Source organism: Lathamus discolor, chromosome 1 (genome assembly GCF_037157495.1).
Source record: "Lathamus discolor isolate bLatDis1 chromosome 1, bLatDis1.hap1, whole genome shotgun sequence".
NCBI lineage: Eukaryota > Metazoa > Chordata > Aves > Psittaciformes > Psittacidae > Lathamus > Lathamus discolor.
In genome coordinates this window covers 113,624,146-113,644,120 of record NC_088884.1, presented here as the reverse complement: position 1 = coordinate 113,644,120, position 19,975 = coordinate 113,624,146, and the positions used below count along the sequence as shown (strand labels likewise).

Here is a 19,975-nt window from a genome sequence, read left to right as displayed (position 1 = left end):
CTCTCATTAGTAATGCCATCATCCCATACACATCGCCCCGCAAACAGAGCTATTTCACACTCCACAAAGGCCTAACAACAAATTTCTGAACAACTACTGTGCATTGAAGATAATTAGACTGACCTCCAAACTCAAGTCGACCCTACCATCACACCAGGCAGGAATTGCCAAGAAGCCATACTGCCTATCATATCTTATTGCTTTAGAAAATGAGCGCACATAGCCAGCAGTTGTGCTTTAGTCGCAGCTCACCTGAAGTTTCCACGGAAGTTTCTGGAAGAAAGCTTCCTTGCATTTGGCAGGCTCTGACATTAATAAATTGATTTCCAAGGCCTCCCACAAACTTCCCAAACTGGACACCTAAGCTGCTGAGTAGCTGCTGATGGTGCATTTCTAGGACATCTTACCCAATCTGTAGACAAAAACCATGGGATTTAAATGTGCAATATAGACAGCTAGTCCTGAACATTCAGTATGCAACCATCAAACAACGGCAAAAATGAGGAAAAGAAGAGCAACTCTTGGGAGCGGGGAAGAGGGGAGTATCAGCATCTGCAGCAATAAATCAAGCTCTAGAAAAATAAGTTATTTAGTGGTTTTTATGAGAACAGTCAGTCATTCTGGGACTCAGCAGGAGTGCTGCACATTTGTGTGTGAGAACAAGATCTGCTCACCTCAGAGCGTTTACCTTCCTATTAGTCTGACACTGCCAACAGCACGTCCAGCAGACTGGAACTCAGAGAACAGCGTGACAAGACAGAAGGACAGTACAGAACGACTGCAGAAATTCAAGTAGAAAAATGAAGCTGTCTTCAGAAGCCCACAGCAGCGCTCAAGACCAGTAGCAACAAGGAATGTTTCTGTATTGCAGGCTTCCTTTTTTCCTTTTTCTCCAAATCAAAGCACTGGGTCACAATCAAGGCTCTGAGGTGGATGGGTTAGCTCCTCAACCACGCTTCCCTGATTTCTCCCCACACCATTTCGTCTCAGCGCATCAACACCGGTGCTGATGATCTGTCTGCCCTGCTACTATCAGGCAAAATGGTCTGTCCTTTGGGGGAAACAAACACCAGCAACTCCTCAAGTTAGGAGTGGCTAAAAAAAACCATAACACTGTGACGAAGTGGAACCAACTTTATTAAGGACGAATTGTGATTTATAATTGCTTTCAAAGGCTTAAAAATAATAAAATAAAAAATATTTATGAGTCATAACTGGCCTTTAACAGCAGATACCAAAGGATATGGAGGCTGCCTGATTCAGAGCCAGTCAGTGGGAGCTAACCAGAAGAAGATGAGGTAATGCTCAAAGACAGGAGGACAACAGGACTGTCTGAGGCATCTGTGGAGCACCAGTGTGCCTACCACCAGCATTTAGAAGGGAAAAACCTATGGCCGACTAAAGCGCAGAAAGGCAAAATGTGCAAGGGTACATATATTATCATGGTTCAAGAGTCATAGGACCTGAAAGGTCCTTAATAGGTCATCAGACCAGCCTTCTATCCACGCCCCAGAACAGGGAAGCTTTGAAAGCAATGCATTCATCTCTTCTACTCCACACACTTTGTTTTAGGAAACTCATCTCAGAAATATGTTAAGCTCTTACAAAGAGGTGTGACACACTCTTTGCCATTGCCTGGCCAAAGCAGGAGACAAGAGCTGACAGCTTTCAGGACTGGTTCTGCAGATACTGAGAAAGGTTGTACAACAAGATATATTTATACAAAGTGCAATAAAACTATCCAAGCCACGGTCAGGTTTGTAAGTTCACTATTAGCAAAGAAGAACAAATCAAAAATTTTAAGATGGATGGAGTCTGGTCTAATTCTTCTTCCACTATTTGTGCTTTATTCCAAATTCTACTCTCTTCTGTCTAATCCAAAGAGTCTGTCCTGGCTGATCCCAATACACACTTCTACTTTAAAACTTTGATTCCATTGCTTCAAGAAAGCTTTTGCTGCACTTAGAGCAACAAAGGGAGAATCATCTCCATAGCAAGGATTTATTCACAGGAGGTACGCATTTACTCTGGCAAAAGGTGTTCTCTCCAACTTCCAAGGGAATGGGATATGATCTTTCCATAATCACATGCATTTACCAGTAAGTTTGGAATAGACTGTATTAAAACATATGCACATATTTAAAGCACTGGAGTGTCACAGATTCTTACTCCACAGCTCATGCAAGTAAAAACAGTTAAAGAAAAAAGAAAAATGAAAGACCAAAGCCTCAGCTAGGAACAGACCAAAAAAGAAGTTTTGCACAAGTATATCGAAGCACTAATATTAGTGAGATTCCCTAAATACATTAGGTTACACTAAATTCCAGAGAAACAAAAGATTAAGCCATCTCAAATACATATGTTTTCATTTTTTAAGTTAATATATCATTCATTCTTTGAATAATATTATTCACTTGGACCCAACACCCACGCTTCTTTCATACATTTATACAATTATATTCCATCCTTGCCTTAAGAGACTGATGTCCTAAGGTATGGCAGCAACCAAAGGCTCTTCAGCCCTTGTTTGTCAAATATAAAACTCCTTTCCCTTCATACAAGGGTGGAGAAGGAAGAAAGATGTTGATAAAATCAGGCAGTTCTCCCTGTGAGCTTGCCGATTCCAACCTCAAAGTACTGCAGGGAGATGGTTGGAAGCTTGCGTAAAAAAAAATTTCCCTTGTTTTAAAAACAATCTCTTTTACTGTACAATAGATGCATAGAAAGTTGCTTCCTGCTCGAGGGGTTTAGGCCTGTCGCTATGTTTAGCTGTGGAAACAAGCAGATTGTTCCTTTACAGAGTGGTGAGGAGAGAGACCATCTCAGGAATATTTGGCAGCTGTCGAAGAGCTCATGACACGAAGAATAAACAGCATATCCACAGACTACAACGATGCAAATCCGTCCCACCGAATACACCAACTTTAAAGAAAGTGTCCACTGGTTACTCAGGATCAAGAATACAGTAGAGATTCACGGCTCAAGAGCTTTCAAACTGGTCTTGAAAAGCTTTCAAAAGCTTTTTTGAAAGAAAAAGAACTGTCAGTGAGCAGCAGATTTTAAATAGCCCACTCTTCTCCCCCCACCCCAAAGAAACATGAGTTCACTGCAATATCAGGAACTTATACTTGAGACTACTTGGGAGAGAAGACTTCCCTGTCACCCATGTCCATACAGCTTGGTGTCGGAGCGACACACTGGAGGTTTCAGAGGGTTTCGGTTGTCCAGTGTCTTCTTGTGGTTACTTCAGCAGTTTTACCAGCTGGCTCTGACAGCCTCAATGTCACTAACCAAATTCTGGGCTAAGCATATCCCAAATATCTGGAAGAAACAACAGTTTATTCATTTGGAGCATCGCACAACTCTTTTCACACAGGTAGAGTTCCTCAGGTTTTACAGAACTTTGATATGAAAACAAGCAACAGAAAGTTAGAAATCAAATTAACAGTAAGTATTGGAAGAAGGAAGAGAATTGGAAAAAATCCTGTAAGCCCAGTATTTTTATAGTGCCACTGGGTTCTGGGAAACTAAACAGTTCTAGACTTGCTTCACAAAAGCAACTGTAAAGGCTTTTTGCTGCTTACTTAAGCACCATCAGAAATAGTAGGCCTGTACAGACTTAAAAGCCCCTACATAAACTTTTAACACAGAGCATTCGTTTTGACTTGCAGACAGTTGAAACAGAAAAAGAATGCACCCCAACAAACAACACAAAGAAAGCCTCATGCATTTAACTCCCCCCCCCCAGTAAAACCTATGGACATTATATGTCTAAGTGTAACTATTTCTAGTTCTCTTATACAGTTCCCCCCTTCTATGCTCTATTTATCTGTTATTCTTCTGTGTAACTCATTACATAGAACATAATGTTTACCTGCAGTAATGCTATCCCAATGAATATACCAGCAACTATGGTAAGATTGTCTTGTAACCATTTCTCAAATTGAGGGACGCAGCCTTTAGTGTAGATAACAATCTGCTGATCAACTTCCTGCCAAGAAGAGGAGCAAGGGAAACAGATAATTACATTCTTCTATCCCATCAGCAGAAAAACCTGCTCTTGCAAGAGCGGTTCAGCTCCTTAAGGTACCAAAACTTACTGGTTTTTGCCTTGCATCGTAGCCACACTGAGTATTAATAACATCTTCCTAGAAGACAGAGACAAACAGAAGAGAGGCAATCAGTGAAGTGCATCCTAAACACCATCTCCTAGCTCCCAGAGTTGTTCCTGTATGTAATAAGACAAACACCCTACCTTTGGTCACCATATTGCTGTTTAAAAACCCCTTCCCTCTTCCATTCAGTGCTATTAATTATTTATAATAAACAAAAGCACGTGGTCAAAAAATATTTTCAGCTCTTAAGGCAGCAAGCTTGGAAAACTGGCCCTCCACCAGGGTGAACTCCTTGTTTCAGATGCAAGCATTCAGAAGTCAAAATAAAGGGATCTGGGGACATCTAATTCAAATGAAGGAACCTTCTCCTGAAAAGGTTTTGTCTACACTGAAAAACATGCCAAGACTACTATTAACATTTTCAGGATACAGTCTGTACAGTGTGAAGAGGTGAGAAGGGGCAGTCCTGTTGCAGAAGCTGCAAATTCTTACTGAGGATGTCTGTAGAAATATATACAGTAACTAATTCCTTTCCAAAAACCAGGGAGGAAAAAGAAGAGGTGGGGTAATGTATTCTTACTGCCTGCTCTTTCTTACAGGAGCTTGACGGCAATAAGAAAGGAGGTGAGATTTGTTTTTTCCTGCTGCCTCTGCTTAAGTACTCCCAAAGCACAGGTAACAAAATAGGCTATGGCAGACTTTTCCTACTGAACAAGCACTACCCATTAGAAGCTGAAGCTGCATTTACTCTTTACACTGATTTCAGGGCAACATAATGAAGCAACTACTTGCGCCAGCCACAGCGGCGGCAAAATATTAAGTTACTGTCTCATATAGTGAGCAGAAGAAGGAACTACTCAACGAAGTTACACAAATCAGCCAATATTAGCTAGGCGTACTGAACATCACAATTTAATCAAATTGTGGGGAGTGACAAAGGCAGACAGCAGAGAAATAGATTTTTAAAAGCAGCCATTACGAAAAAGATATCTCCTCCTATCAGCAGTTAAAGCTCCTCTAAGTGCTTCCTCTCTTTTCAGAAACTACATCAACAGGTTGCATCCTGTCAGTTGCCCAAGTTGGACTCCCTCAAAGGACCTATAAGATTTCAGCAATTCTTATCTTTTAATGAGATGAATACTTCTGTTCCAGGATCTAAAATACAAATGCCATGCTCTTCAAGGCTGTAAAAGTAGATAAGATTCCAGCAGAGGAATTTTAAGCTTTCTTCTTTGCAATGAATTCCTGCTTGCTTTATCATCAGTGTCTTCTGCCTTTAGTCTTGGCATTTGATAACCAAAGGAGAGCGTGAAGAATGAAATGGAAATAAATCAACTTTTCTAGGCCTCGCCTGTACAGGAATTTGGAAAACTTCAACCTGCTAAACTACAGCAAAGTGAACTATAATTCACTTTAGATGAGACTTATTTTGGCCTACCTTAAATTTGCTACTTCCTAATTCAAGCTAAACAAGGTCTGTGCAATAAAGCATCGACACAACTTTTTGCATCACTCCAACACGGCATCCTAATTCCAAAAGGGACAAATTTGCTTTCCTTCATAATAAACCCATGATTATTACTGAAACTGAACCAGGCACAGCTTGGTTACATTAATTATATGCATGACTTCAAATATTTTTAGAAATATTAATTGACTTTAAAAATAAAGACCAAAAAAAAGTGTGCTGCTTCCCCACAATGAATAAGAATGAGACTTATCTTCAATTTTCTGGTTGCTGCATCACCCATTAAGAAACTGCATAACTAAATACACAAATAGAGAGAACTTTTGTGGATTGTGTATTTACAGGATTACCTCGTACTGCTGTCACTAGTTTGGTTTTATAACAACTATATTTTTAAAACTGGGTTGCGATGACCTTTCTGTGTGGGTGAGTAGGCAGACTGGAATCCAAAAGGGGGATTCCAAAGCATAATGTAATGCTTGAGCCAAACCCTTATTTTGTTTTAATATATCATTAAAACATTTTCAGTGATATTTGTGAGAAAGATTCAAACTACTGTGAAGACATGTTCACTGCAGAGGAACCAGAACACAGCTTGTGCAATTGGCAGCGCCTCATGAGTAGAGGGAGAGAGCAGCAGTAGTGACCAGATGCTGGGAGCAGTGACTGTGTTGCATTAGCAAGGAAGGAAGCACCTGAGGTGTTTCCCTCACTTTAGTCAGTACTAGAGACTCACACATTGAAGGAAATGCAAGTCACTCCAAGGTGGAGAAAAAGCCATAGCTGAACAACTAGGTAATACAAAGCCCTCACAGGCTGCTCTTTTAAGATGTATGAAAGTCAAATGTAAAACTGCAGTGTTAGTCATGTAAGTTTCCATGCACAAACCCATCCCTATTCCAAACCTTTCACTGTCAGTGAACTGCTTTCATTACACTTTACCCTTCATTCTTGATCTTATCTGTACTAGTGATGCATGGCTCCAACATTTTCTGCTTGATGATCCAGAACTATAACTATTTTAAAAGACATGGAAATTTACCAGAAAGCTGTTCCCTCAGACAATTTCTGACACTCAAGTCTGATCTGAGGTGACTGTAGAACAAGCAGTAATTTTAAAAAGACAAAAAGAGTGTGTAAAGATGTCCATACCTGATTCAAGATTCTAATGCAAACATATGTCAGTTCTTCAGGGCACAGACTGTCACTCATTACCATACATAGCACAAACTGGGTCAAACTAGCTGCAGCCTCTGGATACTGCACTAAATAATGAGTGCTGCTTTAGAGTGTCTGGTCTTAGAGTTGTTGTTCTTTAAGGCAGCGAATGAAATACCCTGATGATATTTAATTGAAAGCTCATATCCTTCAAACTCATTAAGGGTTTCTGGTTTTTTAGACTTGCTAAAATTAATATGGATGTTCAGCCAAGCCCATGGTTCTCTCATTCTAATGAAAAGCAGCAAAAAGCATACAAACAGCATGAAGACTGAAGCTAGCTAAAGATTTTTGCTGACTGCAGAGAAGTTAGTGGTTAAGCTGACCTGCAAGAACAAAAAAAATACAAGTTGATGCAAAGGTAATGATCACGCATGACTTCTAGAAAAAAAGTAAATCTTAAAGGGATTTAAAATGGGACCAGCAGACCCATCCTGCCCTCCTGACCATCACTTACGGCAGGGTCTTTAGTACAGCAAGAGAACGGCACACCACAGCGCTCTCTACTTGCGTTGGAATCTGTGCAATTGAAGTAAATATTCAGGTTCCAGTCATCAGCTCCAAAAGCCCCACAGCACTGCCACTAGAACAAAGAAAGGAGAACTTCTTGACTTTTAAAACAAACAAATCCCAGCATTAGTAACATGCATCACTGCTGCCAGTTTCCCCCTAGCTTTCAAAACAAAATCTGAGATCCCCTCTGGTTTCATTGAAGCTGACTTGGGTTTGCATTTTTAAAAATCAATACTATGCCACACCTGTAAGTTATGAAAATTATAATGTGATTAAAGTTATGTTCACACGCTGCAACACCACTCTCTGGAGCGAAACACACAGAAGTGAGCTGATAACGCGTACAAAAACACCACAGATTTGTACCAGCCTACAAGCTCAGGCCCCAGGGACAGTAGAGCCAAGAGTACAATATTCTATCCAGTCTAACGTGCCCTGGGTTCTCAACATAACTAATCAGCTCCAAAGGCTACACTGATATAGGTACTCCTTTTCCCAGTGTGGGGGATTCTTTGCTTGACTGTACATCAGACAATATGAACACATTTATCCTGAGCATCACAGACTGCACAAAACATATTTACTGAAGACAAGCAGAATCCTTCAAAAAGCAAATAATGCCTAATAGCATGCCTAGACTCTGGCAAAACATGCCAACACACAGGGACTTGCTGAACATACAATGAATGGATTGGAGATCAGTGGAACACTGATGGCTTACAGCATTTAAAGAGCTAGCTCAATGAGCCCACCCATCTCAACTTTAAAACAAATATATATATATATATACACACACAAGTATATAAAAGCAAAACAAGAAAAGAAACCACAAATCACATTTTAAAACGCATTGGAATTACAACTCTCTCTAGATGTAGCACAGTTCCCTCTGCAATACCTGAATATGTTTTGTCTTCAAGCATTTTCTCTACTAGCTGAAAAATTAGCTTCCTCTCCAGACTCATGCTGTCCCTGACTTATCTGCTAAGATGGCTAATCCATTTAGGAAAGCAAGTTTTATGTAGTGTCTGCAAAATGGCACTGTAGCCTTTTGGTTGCGTACAAGTGGACCACTGCTTTCAGACTGTGGTGACCCCTGACCTTCTCCAAGCTGGACAAGATTCAAACCAGTGCAAGGATCCACATCTTATTACTTACTCATCATTTTTACCCCCAAGGCTTATACAAGAAAATCAAACACTGAATAAAAATACATTAATAGCAGAATGTACAAAAACCAAGAAACATGAAGTTATCCAACATTCAACTATGTTAGCTACACAGGGCCAAATTCAAATCAACACAGGCCAGACCTGAGTACTGAAGTAAGAAGGCACTGACAAAATAACTCGTGTGCAAAAGTCAGTACAAGACTCCTTTACACACAATGATAAATCACAGGGCTTAATCTACACACGCTTGTGCAACTCTGGCTTTATCATCACCTTCCAAGTGCAAATGCAGCATCATTTAAAGATTTCCTATGAGAACTATGAGTTGCCCACTTCATTAGGCCAATTGCATTAAGCCTAGTTAAAAAGAAACAACACTGTAGCTTCACCCAGACCAGCTAAATATCTCTGCCACTTTGCAGTCTGGTGTAGCATCTCCAACATTGCTAGAACTACACCAACATTTATCTTGGAACAAAATTAAGCTTAGAAAATGATTTTTTTTCCTTTTTTTTAAACAGATGTGATAGCTCCTACAATAAAATATTTTTAACACCCCTCTCCCCAAGAAGCCCAAAATATCTCCATACACATATGGAATATGGTCAAAAAATCTGAACACAAGACTCATTTATATGACTTGTAGAATTGACATACTATCATCTTCAAGAATAAGTCACCCCAACTCTCTGCCTTGTCTTGCTCAGTCATACATCAACCAATAAACCACCTGTCACAGGTGCTGTGCGTTTGTAGAAGTTCTGTAAAGAGAAATATACATATATATACACACATATTCAAAAGTATTATATGCTAGAATATTTCTGTTGTTCCTTGAAGAAACCAAACAGATGGAAAGTAAAAAATAGAGTAGGTATTTTTTTCTAAGCAAGCTTTACAAATAAATAAACATAGTCCAACTTACATATTCCTGTGTGAAGTCTATGAGGTTTTGCAAATCAATGTCATCTCGGTATGCTCTGATGTTGTTGTTTATAAAGAAATAAAGCTGATCCTTTATCCAGTCTTTGAAAACAAATGCTAAAACACCAGCAGTGAGCTCCAAGAAGAAAATAATTCCAAGAAACACAGAAAACTATAAAGAAAAATGAAAAGGTTAAAATTATTTTGCTTTATGACCACAAACGTGCTCTTTAAGGCTCACAATTATGTCCAATGCTAGGGCTTTATCTGTTTCAGTGCAAGTTCAAGCTATTCCAGCACACACAAAATCTTAAATTAAAAATACCCATTTTTTAATTAGGGCTGTAGTACAGAAATCCTAATTCTATTCTAACAAATAATAAAAATGCCAAGAAATTTATACTTTGGGCATTTCCCTGGGATTTTCAAAGAGATCCAAGAGAATTCCCTGTAAATTCAACATACATGGCTACTCACCACCTGTAGGGCCCTCTGAAAACTCATCTCAAATTTCTAGGTGGGCATTAACATTTTCAAAAGGCATGAACAACCAATAGTGCCAGTGGAATACTTTCTAAGTGACTTTTTCTTTTGACACCCTCGTTGCTGAAGTTTTGCCTAAGCAGACAAAGCAAAAATTGGTAACAGCAGAAATTAATTAATGACTAAATCGGAGCGGAATGTCTACGGAATGACTCACATCCACATTAAAACCAAATGAGGTTCTATGATTAATGCAAATGCAATGGATGCCAAAGGCATTACTAATGATCTGCCACTTTCTCTAAGGATCTCCGCTGAGTCTACACTGTTTAAAATAAAGAGGGGTCCTCATATACTGGAAGCCCATCCCTTTTGCAACTGTGCCTTTGGGTTTCATTTTAATATGTGCTGTGTTTGTTCAGATGCATTTTTAATCTATCCTGCAGCTGCCGTATAGGAAGCTATTTCTGGTATGGCAGATGGGTTCATTTTAGGAAAGCAAAGAGAAGTGAAGTGAAAAAAAGATGTTACAATAGCTTCCCCCACTCCCCTTTTTCCAAGCAAGAGAAGAGCAAGTTAGAACTCTTCCAAGCTGTTTTATAAATGCCTCAAGAAGCCTCTTCCCCTTATAAAACATGTCTTTGGGAGCTAAAAATGTCATTTGAAGGCAGTTATTTCACTGGAAGCCTTTTCATGTATGTATTAACAGTTAATGGTTATTAGACACAACTACTACCCAGGCTTGTGCCCACATCTGGAAGCCGGAGTGGTGGCAGAAAGAATCTTAAATTTATTTCAAATGGAACATGATACTATTATCTTCATCTTCAACACTTACAGGAGGAGGCCTTTCAAAAAACTAAACCAGCCACCTTGGCTAAAGGCATTCTGAATACTGAGCTACCTTTGTGTATCAGCAGCTTGTCCCCAGCTAACAAGTCCAGTACGGAGTTCAAGAAGACAACATCTATTTTATTTACTTATCCTGGGCACATTCTCCTCCCTTTATTCCTCTCAGGCCTCAGCACTGATAGGAAGCAAAGAAGCCTTTTCCAATTGGGTAAACAGTACAGAATTGAGGATATCAGCAAGCAAAGCCTTGCAACAGTCTTATCTTTTCTGTACCATGAGGGGCAATTGTGCAGCAGAAACCACATGGGTCACATTCAGTGGTGCATCTACATGCCTTATATTTCATAGGCAGCTTGTTGTGGACTCAAGTTCAACATGCAGATTCCTTGCAGAAACTTCTCTCTTTCCATGCCAGGAAAGCAAAATGTTAGGCTATATGCATATGAAAAGCAGTAGTTCCATGTTACGATTCTTACCATTAATAGTTTCCAACCTTAAAAAGACAAACCAGTAAGCACTAGAGACTGAAGTGCTGTAAAGCGTTAACAGTTAAGCAAAAACTATTCACAGAACAGTACCTTCACATCAGATAACACCTTCCATTCCCCAAAAGACATTTTAAAATCTTTACACAGTTAAGCAGGAACAGAGACCATGATTTACGCTATGTAATTAATGAATGCCAAAGTTGCAAAGGCTACTTACAAATTTGAGAAGAAAGGTATTTTCTCGCAAAGCTCCAATGCATCCTGCAAATCCCAAAATGAACATAACTCCTCCTACCACTAGGAAGAGCCAAACTGGATCAAAGCCTCCCAGGTCAGTGATGGAGGAGATATTGGATAGCACTCCCTGGGAAAGAAACAATGCCAAGGGATAAGTATGTTCAGCTTTCAGTTGTACAAATTCTGCCGGCATTTTTCGTCTTAAAAAGGTAGAAGTGTACAGCAAATAAATGTTCTGCAGTACATCAAGCAAACACAATGAAGAAAATCTTTGCAGTTAAAGAGATAAAAAGGGGGATTATGTACAATATTTCTCAATCAACATGTGGAATGAACAGTAAAACGTGTTTCAAAAGTCTTCTATGAGAAACCCACAGGGCATTATGAGAAACGGTATTTTGCTCCTTCTGAGGCTATGAGAATTAGTCTGGCAGAAAGTGAGAATAGACATTTGATGAAAACTTAACTCATTTCCTATGCTGAGATGCATTTTAGGTGTCATACACATTGTTCATGTAAGCACGCAGTTACACATTATGATAGAAAAGCAGTCAAAAGCAAAAACACCAGCTTGAACTCAGCATTTACGCTCAGTATTTACAACTGACAGAAATTAGAAGTGAGCTCCTAGGCTGCAGCATCTTGCAATAATACATTTTACTACCAAATTTTGATGAACTAGATACATGGCCAATTTAACTTTAGGAATCTACAGTGTCAAAAACTCATTAAAAAAAAAAATTAAAGCATGGGTACTGAGTAATCAGCAGGAAAAAACTCTTAGTAGGACATCAGGCAGTTGAAGGACTTGTCTTGAGAGATGGTTTGCACTGATTTAGGTTAGACCTATCATATGGTAAACCACATATGCTGTGTTTTCTATATGACAGTCAGCATAGTCTGCTTGTAATGCCATTGCTCCCTTAGAAACAGAGCTTAGGTTGTGCTGTCAGTAATCCTGAGGAACTTCTTTAAAACAAACAAAACAAAAAAACAACCAACCAATAAAAAACCCAAAGCAAACAAGCAAACAAAAAAGCACCAAAAAACACCAAACCAAAACAAACAACCCACAAAAACCCAACCACACACATTTTAACCAGGGTTTGGCTGATGTTCAACAGATGGGTCATATCAAGAAGCAAGTTCAAAGTCTTCCATATTACAGTGAGTTTATACAGGAATAGTTACAGTTTCCTAAAGCCTTTTGGAAGCAAAAAAGCTGAAGTATCACTATTTCTTCATTCATTTCCCCAATGCTGCAGGTCACTGCAAAGCACACTGCTGCATCTTTCCTCAAAGAAGCCTGAACCCAGGCTGAGTGCTCTGGACTACTGCTTTACCTAGCAGCTCCTCAATGAAGCTGTGGCTTGGAAAACAATAGAGACCTTCACCTCTACAGCTCCTTATATATAGAATTCCAAAGTTCTTCATTCTCTTCCTTTTCCCTGTTCATATCCCTTTGCTTCTTTGAAATTGTCCCAGACCAGCAATCATTTTGAAGGAAGATATTATAACCTTATCTCCAAAAGCTGATAGTAACGTTGTTAACAGATGACTGTTCACAACTATGGCTTTACACCCATGATTTTTTATTTCTTTTTAGTGTACTCAGTTTAGACCACTCAGAAGATAAAAATGTCATGCAACCGATATTCCTAATACAGTACTCCTCATAGTCTGCCACCACTTCCACATTCATCACTTTCCTCCTACATTACATACAGTACTAGTCTTACTGTCATTCATTAAAAAGAGAAAAATAGACATAACACATGATATGATAGAATGCTGCTCAGAGCTAGTAGTGCTACCAAAGCAGACCAGTTGGCATGTCTTTTTCCAGACTAGTGATGAGATGATGAGATGTTTCAGCCAGGCTGCAACAAACTTATCTGTCATTAACACTCAAATCAACTTGCGCAAAGGTTTTCCACTGCTTTTGCTTCATTACATTTGTCATAGAAAAGAAATCAAAGACATAACTTGCTGGCTAAGAACAACACACAAAATAAACAGTATAATGCAGTAACACACAGACCTTTGAAAAAGTCATGGCCTTGGCCATATACAAGTCAGGAAACATGAGCCCTTCCCAAGGGAAAGAATGGTAAAATAACTTCTTCACAAAGTTTTTTAAGTCCTTTCTGTTTCCCCAGTGTCACTGGAAAAAGGATGTTTTTTGTATGATAATTACTTTAGTTTTTAAGAAAAATAACATTCAGTCATTCATTTATGTCTCTCTTCATAACACACTTTCTTTAAAAAGAAAACCAAATAAACAACAAAACCCCCACACAACAAGAAGCCCCACAGCAATTTACCACATTTAATCAAGTTTCTTCCATATGAAAGTAGTAAAACTCAAATGAAAGAAGAAATACGAGTGAAATTCAGCTCACATTTGCAGACAGTGCTCTTAGAGAAGACAGTCATAATATAAAGACACGTTAGTGAACAAATATACCACTTTGGATTTTGTCACACTCCCATTAGAGTTGATGACAATAAAAGTCAATGAACGAGCTGTATATTGTCTTTTCCCACCTTACCTGATTTTCTAACACTGCCAGGCTCTTTGCACCCTGGTGTGCTACATGTTTGCTGGTCACCAGCAAAAGCCAGTTACCTAATCTCTGGTCTGCTCCAGGCTCCAACTCCTCAGGGTAGCTATGAACTGATGTACTGAAATAGAACACCACAAGCCTCATTTGCCATTGTTTGCTGTCCTTGGAAAGCACCTCTGTGTGCATCTTTCGGTAGTCCACATCTGGCAATCATAAGCCTAGTTTGGATAAATCCCAAATAATACATCCTGATAGCAAAAAAAGCATACTGAATAATTCTCATTTGTACTCTGTGTTCTCTGCATATGAATCTCAAGTTATCGGTATTCTGGAGAGACTTCTCAAGGGTATACAATCTTCAGAGAGGCTTTGGCAATCAAACAGTAGCTAGCAGCAGGAATGACAAACATAGACAATGCTCTGTGGTTACACATAAAGATGCACAAAGGTAGTCTGGCAGGAGTTTAGTGCTTACTGCTGAAATGCAATTTTCCAGTCTTGGGTTTTTTTCTGGACACTTACAAATAAGCTCTCTGAAGAGACAGCGAAGCAACATTTTAAAGAGTATTTAAAGTTTTAAAAGTATTTTGCTTCAAGCAGCAAGGCAATGACCAGGGAATATTATCTCACTTTACATTGTTAAGAAGAACTAAACACATTGTACTTTAGGCACATATATATTTGGAAGCACCTTTATTTCTCATTTTGGAAGCACCTTTTATTTTTTTGGAAGCACCTTTATTTGTATGTATATTTAGGTTATACACACATCACTTTCTTGGTGGTTTAGGCAGTGCGTAATCTTTATTTGGCAGTGAAGTTTTTATATAAAGCTACATACTCTAATACTTCTCCTGATGGTGTCAACCCAGGGGCTCTGCTGTAGTCCCGCAAGGAGAGTCAGCAGGATGTGTTCCCTGGCTGATCTCCAAATCATGTTTGCTCTTGCTCCCCCACCTTCATTTGCCTGCTGTACATTACAATGCCTGGGTCATTTAACCTTTTAATTGACCGCAAATCAAAACTTCTTTGAGGTAGTGAAGCAACAAAAGAATCATCTATAATCAAACTAAAATCAATACTGGTGAAGTTATGAAAACAGTTCCTTTATTTGTAAAACATACTTCACTTCAGTGACAAGTATATAATGATATAGGCACAGAAGAGGAAAGACAAACCTCACACTCCTACTCCACGTCAAATTCAAGAGAGGAAGTCAAGTGAAACAGTATAACCTGCTCTTTTCTTCAACAAATGGGTGAGGAAAAGGTATTGGTGATGACTTCTGCCACACCAAGAAACAGGAGACAACCAAGCGAGGGCCACCAGAAACCTCTGCAGGACTAGAGTCTTCCCCTTATGGTACGTGAGCAGAAATGCACTAAGAGATGCCTTAATCCAGTGACAGATTCTCTGCTGTCATGCCTTTTTTTTTTCCTCTGTGGCAAGAGCCCTCCACCCTACGTGGATCAACGGAGAAGGCAATAAAGAAAAAATACTGGTCTTGAAGACTGTAACTCAAGAAGGCCCCTCCTGATATTATAGCTGCACAATTATTGCCATTATCCCATCAGTAAAGAAGAAGGAAGCAGTCACTTAGAAAAGTATCCCTTCTTTAAAAGGGGGTACACCCCTCACCCCTTCTCCATCTTGCACTCTTTAAGATCATCAGGACAATTTGTACTACTTTCCAGAGACAGACTCTGACTCTAGCTCCCACCTTTGATGCACATCCACATTAGCATTTCAGGCCAAATCCAGGAGTCACACATTAGCTATGCTTCAGTTCACACTAGGGAAGTGTCAGAGCACACAGGCTAGATTACTTACAAATGAAAATGTGCCCCTGGAACATAACTCATGCTCCATTCATGGGCATTTAGTCCATGAGATCACACTAGAACTAGGCTGAAGAAAACTCAAACCTTTCAAAAATCTGGGTTTTCAACACCATTTCTGGTCCAGACTATTTGCATTTAGCAAACACAGCCTTTCTGTGCTGAACCCAGAATGTCACTTTTATTCCCCTAGAATGTATGGATGCTAACACAGCCATCTTGGAGCAGTGTCTCGGTGTGGTACACCTATACAATTTAATTGTGTCCCTGCTTCCTAATGAGACCAAAGAGAAGGGAGTCACAAGAGCATTAACAAACTAGTAAGACTTCCATCCAGGCTGACTGTGGTTAGTGTAGAGAATTGACTGCCACGTTCAGGTCTCAGAGATGTTCCCTGAAGTATGCTAGACTGCTTCTCTTCGAACAGCTCATCTCACAGGCACAGCAACATACTACAGGGCAAGAGAGAATGACTCCAAGTGAAAAGACTCTGGGCAACTGCAATTTTGAAAAGCTAAGCCAGTAATGAAAATTTAAGGCATCCTGAGTCAGAGACAACTTTGGAGAATCACCAGCCTAGGGAATAAGGAGGCAATGCACTGTGAAAGTGTACAGAATTTAGCCAACGGAAGTGCATGTAAAAGAATAGGACTCAACACAACAGTTCCCGTAACAAACAGCATCCCAGAGGGCCTTTAAAAAAAGTAAAAAGAAACCAACACCAGTAAGATAGGAAAAATCAGCTTTTTTTTTCCTTCCAAGATGGGAAAAAACTTCTCTGCTGCAGAATCCCATTACTGAGGGGATACAGGAGAGGGAGGGGGAGAATAGGGGGATGGACAACAAAAAAAGCAGATGGCCAGAAAAAGATTCAGCAATATAGGACCTTCTGAAACATTTATTCTCTGCAAACAGAGGATTAGCCTTTCCACAAACTAATCTGCAGCACTAAAAATCACTGGCAAATAGAAACACACAGCCGTGATAGGAAATAAAAGTATTTCCAAACGCATGATTCTGAAACAGAAAAATGTCTCTCTACTTTGTTACTCATAAAATTCATGCAGTTCCGCCATGCTGTGCATCTGAATGAACATGAGGAACAGAACAATAGCCATTGAAACATGCCAAACTAATTTCATTCCAGAATTTTGTCTCTGAAAGCAAGAAGCTAGGTGGGGGATGTTTACAAATCTTATTTCCTTGATTTTTGTTGGGTTTGCATGTCCCACAGCAAACATCAATACCAGCATAACTTTATTTTTCAAGTGTCTAGTTAAGGAGAAGACCTAGGCTACTTTTCATGCCCTGACAAAGCAAAGTTCAATAGATGAATAACTGGCATGGATACACACAAGGTACAGATTTTTACTTTTCAGGATTAATGGTTACAAGGTGTTAGAATATTAGTACAATTATCTAAGAAGCTCTTTAGATAATGCACCCTTATCTGCTGAAATTTAAATTAAATGTAATAGTGAATATTATTATCCCTCTCCTTCCCAGACTTGTAAAATAGACACACAGAGTCCTGGCTTAGAAGCAAGACACATGCTTTAGTATCCTTCAGCCCATAAGGATCTACAGGATATGCACACCATTTTCTTGTCAACACTTGGTTTTAAAAGAACTGTATGATAGACATGTATGCACAACAGTTATGGAATATCATTTCCTCTTGATGTCTGCCACTCACTGGGACAGTTGAAGAAGGGAGAATTTTTTCCCCCAAAACAACTGTAGTTTTCATTGCAGGGCAGGGAGAGAGAGACTTGGTCTGACAGATTGTGACTGTTTCTATGCAAGGAGTCTAGCCTGTCCCAGAACACCCAAGCAGACCTAAATCAACTTAGATCAATACCTAAGACTCCAGCTTAAAATGTAAGATCCATATTTAGAGCTCCTGCTTGGTAAGAATACAGTGATGGCACACAAGGTACCATACTGGTGCTCCAAACTGCATACAACTTGACTTCTGAGCTGGAAGGGGACTGCTTCACTAAGTGGAAATCCTGCCTGACCAATTTGGTAGCCTTCTATGATGGGGCTACAGAACTGATGGACAGGAACAGAGCAGTTGACGTCATCTACCTGGACTTGGGCAAAGCGTTTGACACTGTCCCACATGACATTCTTCTCTCTAAATTGGAGAGACATCAATTTGATGGAGGGACCACTCGGTGGATAAAGAACTGGCTGGATGGCCTCACACAGAGAGTTGTGGTCAATGGCTCAATGTTCGGCTGGAGACCAGTAACGAGTGGTGTCCCTCAGGGATCGGTGTTGGGACCAGTCTCGTTCAACACCTTTGTCAGTGACAGGGACAGTGTGATTGAGTGCACCCTCAGCAAGTTTGCCCATGACACCAAGCTGTGGGGTTAAGTTGATATGCTGGAGGGAAGGGATGCCATCCAGAGGGACCTCGACACACTTGTGAGGTGGGCTGATGCCAGCCTTATGAAGTTCAACCATGCCAAGTGCAAGGTCCTACACCTGGATCAGAGCAATCCCAGGCACAGCTACAGACTGGGCAGAGAAGAGATTCAGAGCAGCCCTGCAGAGAAGGACTTGGGGTGTTGGTGGATGAGAAAATGAACATGAGCCGGCTTCAGTGTGCGCTCGCAGCCCAGAAAGCCAACCATATCCTGGGCTGCATCAAAAGGAGCGTGACCAGCAGGGCAAAGGAGGTGATCCTGCCCCTCTACTCTGCTCTTGTGAGACCTCACCTGGAGTATTGTGTGCAGTTCTGCTGTCCTCAACATAAAAAGGACATGGAACTGTTGGAACAAGTGCAGAGGAGGGCCACGAGGATGATCAGGGGACTGGAGCACCTCCCACATGAAGACAGGCTGAGGAAGTTGGGGCTGTTCAGCCTGGAGAAGAGAAGGCTACGTGGGGACCTCATAGCAGCCTTCCAGTATCTGAAGGGGCCTATAGGGATGCTGGGGAAGAACTCTTCATTAGGGACTGTAGTGATTGGACAAGGGGTAATGGGTTAAAACTTAAACAGGGGAAGTTTATATTGGATATAAGGAAGAAGTTCTTTACTGTGAGGGTGGTGAGGCACAGGAATGGGTTGCCCAAGGAAGTTGTGAATGCTCCATCCCTGGTGGTGTTAGAGGCCAGGCTGGACAGAGCCTTGGGTGACATGGGTTAGTGTGAGGTGTCCCTGCTCATGGCTGGGGGGTTGGAAGTAGATGATGTCAACGTCCTTTCCAACCCTAACTATTCTATGATTCTATGAGTGTATTCTAGTCACACTGACACAACAACAAAAGCCTAGAAACTGAACTTATGCACATAATCAACCTCTTCCACTTCTCCCTTTTCATTTCACTCAATTTTATACAGTAACTAAAACTACTAAATTTTGCGAAGATCTGCAGACTTTTTTTCCCCACTTTAGTACCTCTGCCACCTCCTACTTCAAGTATCCCCCAAAAGCACAGTGTTTTTCTTCTAAAAACTTCCTCTCCATGGACAGTCTTATAAGGTCTCAGAAGACGTAACAGCAATTTACCTCTTTGTCTCATGTCTCTTTAATATAAATCTCCTGCAGGTAATGAGAGAACCAGGAAGCTTATTTTCCCAAGTACCTACTGGCATCATACTATGAACATTCCCAATAAGCCTTAAGACCATGCTATGCAATACATACAATGAAGGAAGGAAATTGACATTTTGTTCAAGCCTAGTTAACTTTGAAAAAGTCAATGGAAGAAATGACCTGAAGTAGTTAAAAAGAGCCAGTGAAATATAAACATTTTTCCCCTGCTGCTGAGCAAAGGTAGTATAAGTTGCTTGGGCTTAGAACAGACTCTTTGTATGTTAACAATGTTCATGTCACTGTTGGGGGTTGTGAAGTGAAAATCAGCTGCCACAGATGAACTTTTTTATGATACAAGCCCAAGCCTAATGTGCTTGAAAACACTGTGAGATTGTGAGCTATATAGTGCATCCATGTATAGATAGCTTTATTCATCCTCTGAGTTTATTGCCCCATTCCACCCCCCAGATCTCTTTCAGGTTCATGACTCAGAATGCTAATTGCCTAGTTTTTGTTTCAGGCTGGCTGACTGGCTGTCAAGCCAATTCTATTG

At 40.2% G+C, this 19,975-nt stretch overlaps 1 protein-coding gene across 1 annotated transcript in view; it reads right to left on the bottom strand.

Annotated features, from left to right (window-relative positions):
* Positions 1-1,120: 1,120 nt before the first annotated feature.
* TSPAN5 (tetraspanin 5) overlaps positions 1,121-19,975 on the bottom strand; it is an 86,822-nt gene continuing 67,967 nt past the window's right edge. The window contains exons 3-8 of the mRNA XM_065691532.1: positions 11,451-11,597; positions 9,412-9,582; positions 7,259-7,384; positions 4,101-4,148; positions 3,875-3,991; positions 1,121-3,321 (exon numbers count right to left, since the gene is read on the bottom strand). Of these exons, the coding sequence (XP_065547604.1) occupies positions 3,256-3,321; positions 3,875-3,991; positions 4,101-4,148; positions 7,259-7,384; positions 9,412-9,582; positions 11,451-11,597 (675 nt within the window). The 3' untranslated portion in view covers positions 1,121-3,255. The remainder of the gene's footprint in view (positions 3,322-3,874; positions 3,992-4,100; positions 4,149-7,258; positions 7,385-9,411; positions 9,583-11,450; positions 11,598-19,975) is intronic.